Consider the following 17,595-nt stretch of genomic DNA (forward strand, 5'->3'; position numbering starts at 1 on the left):
TCACACCTGACAGCAAACGGTTTGCTGCTGCCGATTGCAGTGCGGCACCAAATCCAGCCGGACAAACGGGGCCACATTTCGCCCATTCCAGTGCAGCGAAGGGCAGCGCGTATAGTGAAGACAGCGTCCGGTGGCACCGGATGGCAACGTGCAGTGCCCATTCTCGTACAGCTCAATCGAGCGAATGATTGAGACAAGGTTGCCATGATTTACGATCGGCTGATGGGATTGCGACTGGATCGACGGATGCTGTGTGTATCCTTGGAGATGTGCGACCGGTTGCTGCGGGTGGCGATAAGCGGTCGCTTGCTGCGGTGGAAGGTGCGTGCCGTACGCCGGGGTTTGGAACACCTGCTTCTTAGCAGTGTGGAAACCTGTCGGATGATGGACCCTCGGGGTCTGGAGCAGATGGGTGGCCGGAAGCTCAATGGAAGGAATTACCTCGATGTGTATGTCATTGGTTTCCAAGTGCGTATTAACCGGAGTCACGTGATGGGATATCGTGAAAGGGTTCACTGTAAAATAGAAAAGGATATTCATTATACAAAACCACAAAGGCCTTAATTCTTACGAATAAGCCTCAGGTTACCCTGCTGATGATGTATGTGGTGAGTTGGATGTGGTCCATACACTTCGTACTTTTCCGGCGTGTTGTTTAGTGATTGATGGTAAACTGTTAAACACCAATGTAACACACAGAAGATGGTATGCGTTATGAGCGAACGACTGGGAGCGATCGACAAACACTTACCGTTCACTCTGGTCACCGTGGGTTTTTTGCCGATCAGATCACTTCCGTACGGTCTGATGTGATTCGTTATCACATCTGAAAGCAAAAGTGTTTCTGTTATGCAGTTGCATTGGATTGTTGTCTTTTTGTATCTTTTTTATATGAAACGTGTTGTCCGAGCGGACTTGCTGGTTATTACCTATTTGGTTACGATTTATGACTGCCGTCGGAACGTTCAACAAGCCGGGATCGAGGAAGGTCGGTTCAGTCCCCGTCGGTTCATCGTCACCTCCAAGTCTGATAGCTGAGAGGAACAAGCAAAAAGGACAAGGGATAATTTCTATGTCATACTTAAAATAAAACACATGTATGCTTACTGAAATCGATGGAATTGTTTGTCTTCAGTTGGTTGAGAATAATTGATTCAATCCAATCGTGGAACGGTGCCAGTCTGGTGGCGACGAACAAGTTTTGCGATCCTCCACAAGGGCCTTCCTCGAGCGTGTTGATTGCGTAGACGTACGGGACGATGTTGTCGCGCCGGAAGTTCGAAACGGCACCACCGGGTTCGAGCTGGGAAGGGAGAAGGATAAAAGTCTTGATTTTTCGGTGCCAGCAAGCCATAGCTGTGTAAAGCAGGAGGAACTTCGGTCAAATGCATTTATTGATGTGGATTTTGCAATTTTTGTTGAATCTGTTGAATCTGTCCACAAATAAATACAAGAGTGAACTGATGAAACAGAGAATAACTGATCAACAGCGAAAATAAACAGAATTTAGACAAAAAAAAAAAAATGAAACATTTTTCACTATGGCTGACAAGCATACAAATATAATGGACACCCATTTTCATTCTAGCTTTTGATAGTTGTATACTATCATCGCATCGTCCTTACACTTCCGAAGTTGTGGGTTGAGGTTATTCGTAATCAAATAAAAACTCTTTCCAAACTTCTGGGATTTGAATGACAAATTTTCTGTTGACAAATTGTTAATTTGAACCATTAGCCTCACGGCCACGAGAGGCGAAAAACTTTTTCGGCACTCACTTTTTCGCGACAATGAGTGCCGAAAAAGTTTTTCAAAATCTGTGGATGGACCACGAAAATGGTAGCGAAAAAAGGGTGAAAATGTTTTGACAGCTCAAATCTAAGCAAACTGTTCTGCCGTGGTGCGTATTATCACCGAGTCTACCAAATATTTAACGTTTATTTGATAACGTAATCAAAGAATTATCAATTTCATCTAAAATCTTCTGATAAAAGACAGTGTTGTGAGTGTCCTACCATAAAGAGCCCGGCCACGGTAAACGTCGTGAAAACGGTGTTGAAGCGAAAAAAAACCGGTTTTTTTCGGGTGAAAATTATTTTTCAGCTGTCGTGGCCGTGAGGCTATTGGATTCTGCAACGGGAATGATCATAAAGCGTTATATTTTGATTACAAATTGTAATGAATGCATATTGAGTAGATTCAAAAAGTTTGATTATAAGTTTACAATTCATAAAATCATCCTTCAACTTTTTTCCACACAGCGATCTCTTTTAAGTATAAATAATTTAGTTTTACACACTTTTAAAAGCAGAGAACTTGAAGCTATTCAAAAATTATTGTGTATAACCTCCTGAAATACAACTATTTCTATCAAATGAAAATTGAAAAATTTCTTAATCTTTTACCTTACAAATTCCGGGCACCAAATCGATCGGGTTGTACGTGCAGAGGAAGTCACTGTTGAATCCGGCCACTAGCGTACTGTTCACCTGCCAGGCGTCGGTCGCCTCGCACCGTCCATTTTCCGTGGCGAGCGCGACCAGAATCTTCAGCGATACATTCTTCGCCCTATCCGTCGGTTCGTTCTTCACCTCCGGCCCGTAGCCGGAGAAGAACACGACCGGATCGGTGATTCGCTCCTCCTTCCAGATGCACCCCGGGGCGATGATCTGATAGATTTTGTTCGGGTTGTAGAACTTGCCGAGCGTGAGCACCGCCAGGTTGTGGTAGTCCCGGCTGGCCACGAACTTCGGGTGCACATCGATGTCCACTATCTCGACCAGCTCGCCGTTCGCCTCGATGAACGCGGGTTCCTGGTTGTCGCGGACGGCGCAGGTGGCGGAGGTCACCACGTGACGGTAGTCGATCAGTGCGCCGGTGCACTGATGGAAGGTGCTTTTATCCGACCTGCGAAGGTTAACCTATGGAAAAGAGGATAAGGCAAGTGCAGAGGTTAAAAGAACACTTCATATTTATTAGCGGGTAAATGACCCAAACGCGGCGACCCTACCTTGAAGAACGGCGAGTTGTTTTGCGGGCTCAGCCGACTGTCGGAGAATGGGCGAGCGGGAAGACACTCGGAGTTGCGGGCACACTCGATCGGATCGATGGTGACGTTCACGCGCTGCCGGATCCAGTCGAGGTAGCTCGAAACCTTGGTGTAGACGCCCATCGAGCCATCCCAGCAGCCGGTGCCGAACGAAACCACCCCGGTCAGATACGGCACCGTGCGGGTGACATCGGAAAGATCTATCTGCAGCGGTCCACCGGAATCTCCCAGGCAGGCATCCTTGTGCGGCGTTTTCGTGCAGAACTGATCGTTCGTAAGACCATACCGTAGCCGTTTGTCCTTCGGCAGCTCATTGTTGCACGAGTCAAAGTCGAAGTAGTTGAGGGACACCTTCTGCAGCGTGGGACTCATTCCCGAGTCTTAGAGCGAGATAGGAAGTACACAAAAAATGTGTTAAACTGGTTTCCTGGCAGTTTGGGAAAATCTAACGCTTCCTACCGTACGTCGTGGAGCCGAAACCAACCGCTCGCAAACTGCCCCCGTGCTCGTTCAGGTTATCCAAAGGCCACAGACAGATCGGGCAGACGGCACTGGTGAACTTGGCCTCCCGATCCAGCTCGATCAGCGCGATATCGTAGTACTTGCGGCTCTTCTTGAACTTTTCGTGGATGGTGAAGCTCACGATCTTGAACTGCTGCGCGGTCGCATCGTCTTCCACCGTCGCCAGATTGGTATCGCCCAGCCGGACCGAATCGGCCTCAATCCTGTCCGCGCGAGGAATTGAAACACATGTTAGAATGTTGTTAAACACTGGCACGCGGAAACACACCGTACACCGAGCACTTACCCATCACCGTCCACCCTGCAATGGGCAGCGGTGAGCACGAATTTAGCCGCAATCAGCGATCCTCCACATTTGTACTCCACCACCGGAGGGGAGACATTTTTGTTCGTCCACCCAATGGCAGCCTGCGGTGACGGAATGGAAGCCATTTAGAAGGGAGTTGAAGTTGACATTTTCGTTTGTCATTTTATTCTTGAACAAATACAGGGTGCGTGACGAATTTTTAGAGTAAATTAAATAAAAACTAATGTTTGCGTGACAATGTTCACATAAATAAGACAGCAATGGAAAGGTTATTGTGTAAGGTATCAGCAAACAATAACCAGATAACATCGATCTTTAAACGTTATCAGGTTTGTTTTGGTTTTTATACGTTATCTGGATCAATAATAAGCAAAACAAACCGATCTTCAATCCATTGATTCGCTTATGATGTTCAAAAATATCCTATCAGGATCGTTAGTTTATCGATGGCTTGATTTGCTAAACAGTCCCCTGGTAGGATTAACGAAACTTTTCAAAATTTAAGGAGCCACTCGAAATGAGTATGTTCTTTCTATCTATATAAATATGATTTACACTTGTTTCAACATCTCCAAGTTTTATACTTCCTGGTTATTTTTTCTGATACCAAACACAATAACCTTTCCAGTCCAGATTTATCTTAATATTGTTACGTAAACATGACACATTATTTTCACATATTCACGCTCCCTGCATATTATAAAGTCAGTTCTGCTTCGAAGTCGCAATCATTAACATTTATTACACCACTTTCCAAAGGGAATTACTTCTTCGAGTAGCTTTAACGTGATTACATTGTAACGTTACGTAATACACTAGCAGATGACACGTCACCTTACAGGCTCGACGGCCTTGAGTGTGAATCACAGGTTTAAAATTGAGGAACTAAGGAATTTTGAACACTTTTTCCTTCGCACGAACACACATACCATATGAGGAAACTCCTTTAGAAACGCTCGTTTACCACCGAAAATGAAAAACCCAAGCGCACTGGACACATCCTCACTGTAGAACCGACTGGGGCAATCTGGGAAATAGAAACACAGAAGATCCATGGAGATCACATTTGGACCTGCCTCTTTTCAACTGATCAACAGCGGATCCGTCCATTACCATCCAACGATGTCCGCTCGTAGTAACCCTCCGGGGCACTGTCGACGAACGCATCGTCACCACGGATTCCTCGGTGGCCAATGAGCAGCATCGTTGCACACACAACCATCGCTAGCGCTCCCATCATGGCGGCAAAACGGTATGTCACTGATCCGCCACGACAATTAATTAATATCACCTAGAGTTCCGACCGACGGGCGCTTGTCACTTTTACACCTGCTTCGATCACGCCGTCGATTAAAACTGACTGACGCCCGGGCCACAGGCTCCGATGGGGCTAAACCTCCTCGCGCGGACGATCGCCTCGGTTCGGGAGCTTCGGGGTGGGCTGACTTTAAAATGGGCCGCTTATAATTTAACACTATCTTAATTGTGGCGAACTCGTCTCCTCTGCCGTGTGCTGCGTCGTGCGTGCCTCTCCTCCTAACCCGACCTTGAGATGGTGCGCGGGCTACGCAAACAACGATCTTGGCTCGGTGGCGCCGGGTCGCTGTCCGGAGTTCTTCTGCAATGGTCGGTGCTACACTTCCAGGGCTATAAATCATAACTGGCTCGGCCGGATCAGCTGCTACTGCATGTTGGTGTAGCCTGCGGCTCGTCACCGTCATGTCGTCCAAGATCATGCATCCCTCCGGTATGGCCATTGGTGATGGTGATGTTGGTGGTGGTGCCGGTGGATTCTGTGAAAACCCAAACTTCAAGGAATTACTTGCAGCAAACTACGTCAACAATGTCGCCCTCTGTTGTCTACACACCGCCATCCGACCGGCAACAACATTGCAGCAAACGTGGTGGAATTAATCATATTATTTCTCACCGATGTTGGCCCCACACATTCCCAGTCCACGCCGGAGTTGGAGCAATATAATTACCTCTACTACAACTATCACACGCCTAAGGCACTACCAACACCAGTTGTTGTAAAACCTTGCACCGGGGATGTGTGGCGGGAGGGGAAGTGACAGGCGCCAGCGGGGTTAAACTTCCCGAAACTTAATTTGAAGACGAATTTTTATCATCCGTGAATGAACGCCATTATATGATAATTAAATCTGTGGCACGGTGCTAAGAGCCACAACGTTGTCGGCTTTTTTTCTTTGGTCCGGGTGTTTTGGGGAAGCAAGATCAGCGGCCAGGTCAGCAGCGTGGTTGGCAATGTTTCGGAGGATGAAGTTTTCGGACCACCCCGGATTGACATCATTGGGCCATTGGGAAGGCCGCATCGATGCCGCACGATGGAGAGGGCAATGATTAGGAAGGAGTTATATTGGTGAGCTCGCACACATTCCGGTTCTCTAGATCGATCCCGTTTCCGTAGGGGTTTCTCCGGTTAATAGCTGTCCAGTCACCCCGAGGGTGCCTATCGGCACGCCATCTAAATGATCGACGAATAATTGCAATGATTGATACCGGAAAGAATTTCCAGCTCGAGCCCTGACGCCAGCTGCTGGAGTTTGTCGTAGTGCGGTGTCGTTTGGTGTGGCGTTCCTCGTACAGGGTTTTGGGGGGTATGCCTTTTTAGAGCGGTGTCTAACCTGCTCCATTTTTTTATCGTTGTAACTGGCACAACCAGTCGGAAGTCAACGACGCGTGCTCTAAATACGCGAAATCCCACGGGTTTTAACATTCACGTGTGCCGTCTGGGTGGGAACGTGGTTGTGCTCTGGATAACGTTGACCCGCGATGGAGGCTGGTGTGATTTTTGTTTTTATCGATGACTATGCACTGAACGGGCCCGTTTAGTGGGAGTGAATAAATCATGATATTTCCAAGAACTTGTTTTAAGATACCAGAATCGTCTCAAACGATAGGCGTCTGATTTTATCGCGAAATTTAACACTTTGCCATTGTGAAGAGATCTCCGTTTCAAATGGGGCGTCAAGGCAATGCCAGTGCACCGGAAAAAGGTTCCGTCATCTTATCCCAGCTTTTTAGTCATAGAATGTCAATGGGATGTGCAGGAATTTTGAATGCACCATCAATGGTTGTGTCTGACTCACTGTTTGGTGATTTCTTTTGGTACGACTTCAGACGTTCAACTTATCTTTTTAAATTGAGACCTTTATATCCACGCAATTATATCTATTCTTTTTTACTTCATTCTGTTCTTCCAAAGATTCTTCATACTTCAAGCAATAGGGGAGAAGCAGGTTTCACATAGTTTTAAAAACTACACATTAATATTCCATTTTGAAATATTATCAAAATTTGAACTCAAAGGAATCTAAATAAATAAATAAATTTAGTTGATCGATACGAATGCTCAAATCCCTCCGGGGCGAGACCCTAAGGAGAACCTTGGCCATCCACGTACCCAAAAAATGAGAAAGGAAAGTCCAGTCAGCCCTGACTGAAAAAAACACGACCCAAGTAGAAGAAGAAACAAGATAGCAACCGATAACAACAGGTACTAAATACACAGAATCATAAAGAACGACAGAACATATCGTTCCTTTGAAATCTGAATATATAAAGCATACTTTCAACTAAAGAATTAATTGTAAATTTTAACAGCATTTCAAATTTTGAAGGTAACAAGAACATTATGTTGATTATTGATGTTGGGCCAAATTGATTCAAAACGTGCATTTTTCATTTTTCAGCATAATTCATTTCCTTTGCGAGACTAGCCCGGTATCCTTAGTCCATTTTCATCAAAGTCAATGTTCTTCCACTTATTCGTTTTAGCATTCCTACACCCTAACCTGAGAAGCAGCCACAGACCATGACATGTGCACCGATGGCGGGTAGATAGTATAAACCGTGGGTTATATCGGTGGTATCGTGGTCGCCTTACATGGTTCATAACCTCCCTGCCCAGAAGGACCAGCTTGAGTTCATCGCTGAACAGTACATTTCACCCCTATGTGACACTCTAAGTCAAGCCGAGCCTGCCGATGGTGCGTGCTGATTATAAATTCAATATACCTGATTATAAATTCAATTGTTATCGCCTATAGAGGAAAGACAAAGTGATTAGATTGAAGGTAAAATACAAAAAAAAAGTTGACTCAGAAAACCGCAATGACTCATGACAGACTACGATTTTGCACGATGTTTCGCGGCAAGCTGATTGAGTTTATCAGCCTAGAATCAATGTAGACAGACTGTCGAACGATATCAATTTAATTTTATCTATTCTTAACGCTTGTCTATCATCGGGAGACCGATGACTGATAAAGCCTCCGTCAATCACCTTGGCGTGGCTTCAAATGCATTGCCGACGTTGGCTGCAAGGCGGTCTCGGCGCATCTCCTATCGGGCGACGAACGTGCATCCTTTGGCCGACAGATAACAGGTGTCAAGACAACGGCGCTCGAATCGATTTGAAATACAACCGTCCACCCGAGGAGCGCAGTATCCGGTTAACTGCCATTGCGTTTGTGATACTACCGGTTTCGGTGGATATCTGGTAGTAATGGGTGTAAAGAGTTGTCTAGTGTTGATGTTGCTAATAGGAGTCGCGGTTGAGAGTGGAACCGTTGGTAGTGCCTTCGAGCAGCTGCTTGAGCAGGAACCTGAGGATTCCGCTGAGTGGATCCGAATCCCGACGGAAGTTGGCGAATGGATCTGGACCCATCGACGGTCGATTGAAGCGTTGTTGAAACGACGTGAACTTCGGGTGAAGCAAAGTGAAGTGGAGTTTGTGTTGTACACTCGAGACGACGACGATGACGCCGGCCAACGGTTGGGGCCGTTCACGGAAGAGTACGACTTCGAAGGGACCAACTTCCGACCCGAGCGACCGACGAGAGTTATCGTGCATGGGTGGTTGAATAACAAGAACTCACCGTTTGTGGAGCAGCTCCGGCACGCTTACATTCGCCGGTGGGACTATAACGTGATTGTGGTTGATTGGTCCAGCTGTGCGAAGCTGTGGAACTACATCCGAGCAGTGAAGTGTGTCCCGGTGGTGGGCAAGTCGTTGGCATTTCTACTGGACGAGTTACACCGACGGCGAGAGCTTCAGCTGGAAAATGTGTATATCGTTGGACACAGTCTAGGGGCGCACGTTGCGGGGATTGCTGGCAAGCGGGTTCAGTATGGTCCGATACACACCATCGTCGCGCTCGATCCAGCGTTGCCACTGTTCTCGATGCACGCACCCGAGAATCGAATCAACGCTCAGGATGCCCGGTACGTCGAGGTGTGGCACACCAACGGAGGTTGGTTTGGGTTCCTGCGACCGATCGGGACGGCTGATTTCTATCCAAACGGTGGCACACACCAACCCGGATGTGGACTGCCGATGGCCGGTCTCTGCTCACATACGCGCGCCTGGGAACTGTTCGTGGAGTCGCTGGTGGAACCGGAGGAGAACCTTCTCGCTTACCGGGTGGATTCACTCGAGGAGATAAACAACTCGGCTTTGCAGAAGGACGTCGGTGTCACCCCGTTTGGGCAACGGGTGAAAATGGGTGGCGAACCATCGAGTGCGGGATCGGCGCGTGGACTCTACTTCATCAACACACGCGATAGAAGCCCATTCTTCCAGCGATAGCCAACATAGGAGCAGTGACATCGAGCTGATTGTATTCTCCACGAAGACGTAACACTCACCATTTCCACGACAACATCGTTCCACGGGAGCGCAGCGCTGGAACGGAATAATTGGGTCAGTGAGGTTCGGTTAGGATTTTCGTACACCTTTCGCATCCACGACAATTTGGTCAGATGTTGCGAATTAAAACCCCCGAATAATCGGCCGTAAACATTTTCCGCCTTCTGTAGTGGCCGAATTTAGTGTCATAATTCCGTGGCCTGCTGGGAGACATCTATTGTTTTCGGTGGAGATCATCATAGCGTACGCGGCGCGGAGTCGGTGTTAGCTTACCGAGGGTGAAAGATGCGTCTGACGACATAAAGATGTGCAGTTAGTGGCACATAGGGCAGTCTCTTTTTTCTCTCTCTCTCTCTATACGGGGCGACTACGAGGTAAGCGATCTTTCGCGTACGGAACACGTGGCAGAGTGATGAGTGCTACGCAACGAAAGAAAGGTTCATGAGAAATGTATTAATCTTCATTAGCTGTGCGAAACAAAAAGAAATCAAACATAAATTCGGTTACACATAAATCGATGTACAATGACAGAGCGTTGTGTAATTCATTGTTGTGTATTGTTTATGGATATTTGATGAATCCGTCGCATCAACAACATGCTTACATATGCTCCGTGATGTATGTACTTAGGCTTATTAGTAAATTTTTCATTTAAATATTTTTAATTTATTTTTGCGCCATTTTGCGATTAAAGAAGTCACAGGACAGCTCGTAAAAAAACACAAGCATGAAATATGAGATATTTGTATATCAGAGAAGTGTACGTTTCTTTTATAAAAGATAATAACATAATAAAATACTACGATATGTCCTTCTAGTGTAATGATGAAAAGTAATGTATAAAAGATGAAAATTTAAAATTTGATAACTTTTAATATAAAACAAAATAATAATAATAATAAAAATAATGGTAACATTGACGCTCCACAAATTCTAGACCAATTATCGTTTTATATTCCAAGGCCTAGTCTACGACAGCGCACCTTTCTGCTGGTGGATAGTAAAAAGTCTGTGTACCTACAATAGCCCAATAAAAAAAACTTAAAGTATGATGAGACAATTTAACACTGATTACAGTTTTATAGATTTTGCTCAGCTGCAGCTTAGGTACAGATTTGTTATGCGTTCATCCTAAAACTGTTAAATTAGCATTAATGTTTTATCACACTCGGACATGTTAAGCCGATAATAGCAGACAAGAGAAACAAATAAACAAATAAACTTAAAAAGAACGTTTACTTGAATTTCTAGAATTAATTAATTGAAAATGATCATAAATTCTACAAAATTAAATAAGTTGGCGAATTTAAAACATAAATGATTGCTTTAAACAACTTATTAGTAATTTATTAAAATTTGAACATTAAATTGAGCAGATGAATCTTACGAAAAATAGTATGCTTGTTTTGTTAATTGTTAACAGCTTCAAATGTTGAGTTTTTGTTAGCATCCGCTAAACGCTTACCGAATCATAGTTAGTGACGGTAATCCCTTTGATTTAAAGTTCGTTTTTGTAAATAAATTTTGTTTTTTTGATTCAGTAAGTGGTAAATTTAAGATTACTTGAAAAACTTAAACTAAGTACGTCGTTTAAATAAAACGCGCCGATTAATGAAGTACTGCGTGCACAAATTCAAGTGTCTCTCGAAATTATTAACTCCATTGTGTATATCTGATGAACTGTTCTCGGATTTAACAATCGTTCTCATATCTGCCACATTGCAGCGTCTGATATGCAAATCACGTTTTCGCGCCCAGTTCGTTCGCCCTAAAAGCCCTCCACAGTTGCGTTAAAGCGCCGAAAGCACCCGAGAGGGACGGGGAGGGAGGGGGCAAACAGTCGGTGGCTCCCACAAAACAAACCATGTCATGATGACAGATTCCATCAGTTCGTACGAGGCTCGAGCTTCCTTGCCGCGACGAGTCGCGAGATTATGCCTAAGGCGCAGTTCGTGATTGGAGAATGAAGAGCGTCTGGCTCGAAAGCACTCGGGCAAAAAGGACAGCCGGGAGGGAATGGCCATACCGATGCCGCATCGTCCGGAGGAAGGAAACACGAATAACCTTTCGACCGCACGATGGCTCTCGAGCGAGGGCTGGGTGCGATTTGATGTCGGGGATGCACCGTGGCTGCTCAAGTGCTCTTTAATTTATATTGCGTGCACTGGCTTCACAATAAATTAAGGAACTGAGTCCCTGAGGGTGAAATAGTTTATCAAATGTGAACGTCTTTATTATTCCCCAAGCTACCGATTCCTGACTTACTGCATTTAAAAAAAAGGCAACTCGTTCATAATTTAATCAAAGCAAAATTAAATTATTTTTCTGTTGAAATGCAAACTGCGTTGATGCAACACGCGCCACTAATGCTCACCCATTTGTAGGTGGCGTTTCGTTTGCATAAATCGTCCATTGTTCACCCAACGAAAGGTACTCCCGGCCATCCCGGCGGAAACGAACGGACGGGCTTGGCGCCCACTGTGGCCACATTGCTCAAAGGCTTGGGAAAACTCGCCCCAAAAAGAGCCATGCACACAACACATAAACACATTCTGAAAGGTGGGCGGAAAAGTGAACGGTCCTCTCCTCCCTGCGACGGGGCCGGCGCTAAAATCGGGTCAATCCATTATGCGTTTGACATTATGCAAAAATGAGCATCACTGGGACGTTCGATTGCTTCACGTCCAAAGGGGTACACGAGGGTGATGGCGGGTTTAAGATCATCTTAAATTCCAACCTTAAACCGAAACGGTGCCTTATCCATTTGCTCGGCAAAGTGGAAAACGAAAAGCGTTTCCGTAACGACACGGAATTTTCCTATTACGGCCCGAAATTAAACCAATCTAAGCAACTTTTTGGTTTTCGCCGTGCCGAGTCTTTTTTTTCCCCCGAACTCCTCCACCCTCGATCGTGGTTTCGAAAAACAATAATTTAATGGCAATATGTCAAAGGGCCTTCGATCGGTCAATTTTTCAATCAAAATATCAATCCCGCCATTCCGGGCGACCGGGTGGCGGCGCGTTAACCTTGCCGTAGATTACCGAAGATTTGATTGCTCGTTCAAATATCAACGAAAAATTATCGACAACCTTGCCACAGCCGTACCACGTGCTGGCTAGGGGGCGATCGGTTTTTGGTTGAGGTAGGCGTGTGATTTATCGATAACCTTGGTGATGGATGACTAACAAAATCAATTTACAGATAAGGTTGGATTGGTTAGTTGCATCAAAGTGTGAAACGATACGAATCGATAGAAAATGCATCGGAAGAACGCTACCAGGATGAATGTGCTAACATTGTATTTCGAATGATAGACTAATTGATTAATATAATATGTATAAAACACCAAAAGAAACCTCGAAATCAAACTACCTACTACTACCACCGAGAAACACACAATATTTTAAATTGTACACAACCGATCTCCGCTTATAACAAGAAGAGCCTTTGGAAATTAAAATTAAAAATGCCATTCACGATTTCGTTGAAATCTTAGTATCTGCGTCGTGAAAATTTGTAACGTTAAGTACTTTGTTCGATGGGTTATAACGTTATTAATATTAACTAAACAAGCGAATCTGTAACCAGTTGGCATAACTTCAGGAGAGATCATCCATTGCAACAGATTATTATTATTTTTGTTTATTTCACCAAAATGAATAATTCCTAATTGATCTTCATTCTTGGTCGGTTTCTTTGCGTTTCAAAAAGCTATGTTAATTGCAATATCTTATGGTATTGAAATCATTCCGTTATTTTCCAACCGAATTGTATCTCCATTTTGGAGTAAGGCGCATGCTACGAATGCTCCATTATTATCAATTTATTATTAAGGTAGATCTTATCCCCATTTCATATAAGGACAAGATCAGCATTTCATACACGGGACGACGAAAACTAATTGAATTGATTTGAGCGGCTCGACCACTGTGACCGATATATTTTTACACAGCGAAATAGTGTAGACATGAAAGTACACCAACGAAAACGTACTGTTGAAGAGACAATTAATTTGAGAAAAAAGTCGTAAATGGAGAAAAAGAATGTGTGGGCAGCATGAGAAACGAAAATCCCGACGTGGGACGGGAGGAAACACAAATAAACACTCGCGAGCCGTAAACTGCTCGCGTAGTGTTGTGTGTCAAATGTGGGTCAATTGCAAGGTGGCTCGTTTTCTTCCTGCTGCTGTGCTACAACCTTTTCCGAATCGTAATTGAAGTATAATTTTTGGCAACTACGGGACCCGATGGGGAGTCAGCGTACGCAACCCGCAAGGGCCCTTATCGCGTGGTCCGAACGATCGTGATTCCCTCGCGCCGTTCGTGGGACGTCGAAAAATTAAGGTCACGTGCCCGAAAACGAAAACAAACACGCGGACGAAGGAAATACCTGTTTTTGCTGCGCCGTTTCACGATCGGTCGCCAACACCAGCACCGGATGCCGAAGGTTGGGGGGGGATAAGGAAAGAGAGATTCTCGGGTTCGTCGCGTCGGATCGTTGCTGTTTCCTCGGCACAGCCAGGGAGAAAGCAGCAAGCATCCGCGAGCGAGTGTGGCAAGAATCATTCCACACGACTTTCCCAAATGGCCAGTGTGTGTCGATCTGCCGGAGCGATAGGATGGCCGTGAATGTGCGATGGTCGAGTGCGTCGGTTTCGGTGGTGCTGTTGGTGGCGTTGTGCGCTTGGGCTTCCGTCCCGGGCACCGGTGGGCAGCTGGGGGTGCCCGGTAGTGGTGGCGGGGGCGGTTGGCTCGATAAGTTCAACAAGCTGCTCAGTCGGTCGAAGCAGCGAAACGCAACGGAAGGTAGTGTGTAGTGCATGCGTCGGCCTCGGGTTGGCGACGGTCTGAATCTGTTTGTCTTTCGCAGACAACGAGGTGCTAGATGCCGACGAGTATGACTTCGTGATCGTGGGCGGCGGGACGGCGGGGATGGTGCTGGCGAGCCGGCTGTCGGAGAACCGCGACTGGAGGGTGTTGCTGCTCGAGGCGGGCCAGTACGGCACGAAGCTGTTCAACATCCCGATCGGCTTCCAGCTGGCCGTCCTGTCCGACAGCTACAACTGGAAGTTACTCAGCGAGAAGCAAACCAACGCCTGCTGGGGTGAGTAGTGTGGAAAAGTGTGGTGTTAATTTACGCCTTTACGATGTCCCCGTGTATGACCTCGGTTTTTGGTTCCCTTCAAGGTACCATCGATGGCCGTTGCCCGGTGGACATTGGGAAGGGCGTCGGTGGGAGTACGCTGGTGAACGGGCTTATCTACTCCCGCGGGAATCGGGACGATTACGATCGGTGGTCGACGGCTGGCAACGACGGTTGGAGCTACGACGAGGTGCTGCCGTACTTCCGCAAGGCGGAGAAAGCCATCGGCGATGGGTTGGATCGGGACTTCCGGTCGAGTTCGGGTCCGCTGCGAATCGAGCGGTCGTCGTTCCGGTCAGAGCATGCGCGCATCTACATGGAAGCGGCTAAAGCCGCCGGCTATAACCAGGTGGACTACAATGGGCGCACACAGTTCGGCATCGCACCGGTTCAGGCCACGATGACCAAGGGGCAGCGGTTGACGGCGTACAACGCGTACCTGCAGCCGGTGCAGAAGAAGCGCACGAACCTGAAGACACTCACTGGAGCGCTGGTGACCAAGATCCTCATCGATCCGGATACCAAGGAGACCGAGGGGGTTCAGTTCACGCGCGGCGGACAGCAGTACGAGGTGCGAGCCCGGAAGGAGGTGATCCTGTCCGCTGGAGCCATCCTAAGCCCGCAGCTACTGATGGTATCTGGTGTCGGCCCTCGGGAGCATCTGGAGTCGGTGGGTGTACCGGTGGTAGTGGACCTCCCGGTCGGTGAAACGCTCTACGATCATCTCGGATTCTCCGGGCTGCAGATCGTGATGAACGGCACCGGGTTTTTCGCACCGGGCGACATCCCGACGTTCGAGAACTTCTACGAGTACCTGAAGGGTAAGGGTGTGTTGACGGTACCGGCCGCGGTGGAGCTCGTCACCTTCCCCAACCTAACGCTGGCCGGCAGGCGTGGTCCTACGCTGGAGCTGATGAACCTGATCAGTTCGTTCGCCGTGGACAAAGGAACGACGGCGAAGCAGAGCGTGCGCATGCGGGACGACGTGTACGAGGCCGTCTACCGGCCGCTGGAGACGCAGAACCACTTCACGATCATCGTGCAGAACCTACACCCGCTCTCGCGAGGTTCCGTGAGGTTACGAAGCGCTAACCCCGCCCTGCCGCCCATAGTGGACCCGAACTATCTGGCCGAGGAGCTGGACGTGGACGTGGTGCTCGAGGGCATCCGGGAGGTGCAGAGGGTGCTCGAGACGGACGAACTGCGGCGGTACGGTGCGACGGTGTGGACTTCCGGCCGGCTGCCGAACTGCGCCGAGCACGAGCCCGACTCGGACGACTACTGGCGGTGCGCCGTGCGGACCGTCTCCTTCTCGTTGACCCACTTCATGGGTAGCTGCAAAATGGGGCCGCCGACGGACGCCGACGCGGTCGTCGCACCCGACCTGAAGCCGTACGGGCTCGAGCGGTTGCGCGTCGTCGACGCGAGCGTCATCCCGGAACCGGTTTCGGCCCACCCGATGGCAGCCGTCTACATGCTCGCGGAACGGGCGGCCGATCTCATCCGGCAGGAACATTTGCCCTAGGTTTCTCCATTCACCCACCGAGTGTCTCATCTCATCGTCACCCACTCCCCACCCCCCGTGATACACGAGTCCGTCTAGGGATTTTTGTTGTTTTCTTTTTGCATTTTCCGCACGACCTGCCATAACCGGGACCGGTGCGGACACCCGATGGTGGATGATTATCGCATCGTCGCTTCCACTCGATTCGCATGCGAAGCGCCAAGGTAGGGTGGAGTTTATTAGGTTATTTAAGCGAAAATCGATCGACAATAAATTATCATTTAAAAAATATACAACCTTGCATAATTTCGGTCGCTTTCGGTGGACTTCCACCATTGAAGGGGAAAATTCCGCCGTGGTTTGTCTGACAATTTTGCAGACGATCCGGAGGCTCCTCCAGAGCGGATGAGTCAAATTTATTCTCACTGCTTTCCATACGATTATTTTACGGCCTTTACAGTTAGTTTTGAAGGTAAGCCTCTTCCTGTTTGGCGAAACGGCTTTTTATGTTGCAAAATTCACTGAAATGAAAAAAACAGAAAACTTTCTTTTAGGTTTAGGTTTGTTGAGATTCGTGCGAAATGAGCAACGTCGGATTTTGATGACTGCTTACATACTGATTCTTTTGATTTACATACCGATTCTTCTACAGTCAGTCTCGAGACGACGAGAAAGAAAACAAAACACGATGGATGAAAGAAACGTGCAATAATTTCCGGTGAATACCTTTAAGAATCACTAAATAGGTCAAGCTTCGAAACCTTTGAATCTGTTAAGTTACAAAATTAATTGTATTAATTTTTTATACGTCACAAATAACAAAAATACAAATACATAACAAGAGATGAGTACAAAAATTAAAACATGGGTTAGAAATCAACAACAATTTGTAAAAATCCTTTCAGCATCAAAGGAAGATAATCTTGCGCAGTGCTCTAATTTTTCCGTACAATCACAACCAGTTCTGAAGTACAAATATCTTTACCGGCTTCTTACCAAGGATAACATGTATAATGACCTGATTCGGTATGCATATTTAGATCGGACTTTTGTCTCACCCGTTGTATGTTCACACTTTACAATCATTTGAACCATCAGTTATCGGTCCGGGTGGTGAAAGATAAATTTTAATACGTGCTTATGAAAGGTGGAAATCTCTAGCCCCAAACGAAAGTTGGATAGTACCTTTATCTGTCGTCCTTGAAGTTTAAAGCCTCAAGGTAAACATCCGCTTTTTCTCCTAGGCAAACCTTAATTTTTTGGAAGAAAACACGTTTTTCAGCGTACTTGTAGTGAATGTTGTATGGTAAGTAACATTGTCAGTTACTTGCGATTGAGTGCATGGACGTTCAGTGCGCCGCCGAACGCTCTAGGAATAAGGCTTATTTTCATCATC

The 17,595-nt window shown here is 46.8% G+C and overlaps 3 protein-coding genes across 3 annotated transcripts; 2 read left to right on the forward strand and 1 right to left on the reverse strand.

Annotated features, from left to right (window-relative positions):
• On the reverse strand, nucleotides 1-5,119 carry LOC131261518 (uncharacterized). The gene is made up of 11 exons (XM_058263579.1): nucleotides 4,993-5,119; nucleotides 4,809-4,906; nucleotides 3,859-3,980; nucleotides 3,510-3,775; nucleotides 3,012-3,430; nucleotides 2,407-2,922; nucleotides 1,108-1,303; nucleotides 930-1,034; nucleotides 752-844; nucleotides 572-673; nucleotides 1-515 (listed from the first exon to the last, which is right to left on the reverse strand). Exons 1-11 carry the CDS (start codon nucleotides 5,117-5,119, stop codon nucleotides 1-3), a joined length of 2,559 nt encoding a protein of 852 aa, XP_058119562.1.
• Nucleotides 5,120-8,410: 3,291 nt separating this feature from the next.
• On the forward strand, nucleotides 8,411-9,493 carry LOC131261528 (phospholipase A1 VesT1.02-like). Its single transcript, XM_058263591.1, has one exon. It carries the CDS (start codon nucleotides 8,411-8,413, stop codon nucleotides 9,491-9,493), a length of 1,083 nt encoding a protein of 360 aa, XP_058119574.1.
• Nucleotides 9,494-14,171: 4,678 nt separating this feature from the next.
• LOC131261538 (glucose dehydrogenase [FAD, quinone]-like) lies at nucleotides 14,172-16,220 on the forward strand. The gene is made up of 3 exons (XM_058263602.1): nucleotides 14,172-14,358; nucleotides 14,423-14,656; nucleotides 14,740-16,220. Exons 1-3 carry the CDS (start codon nucleotides 14,172-14,174, stop codon nucleotides 16,218-16,220), a joined length of 1,902 nt encoding a protein of 633 aa, XP_058119585.1.
• Nucleotides 16,221-17,595: the final 1,375 nt, after the last annotated feature.

This window comes from Anopheles coustani, chromosome 3 (assembly GCF_943734705.1).
Source record: "Anopheles coustani chromosome 3, idAnoCousDA_361_x.2, whole genome shotgun sequence".
In the NCBI taxonomy this organism is placed as follows: Eukaryota; Metazoa; Arthropoda; class Insecta; order Diptera; family Culicidae; genus Anopheles; species Anopheles coustani.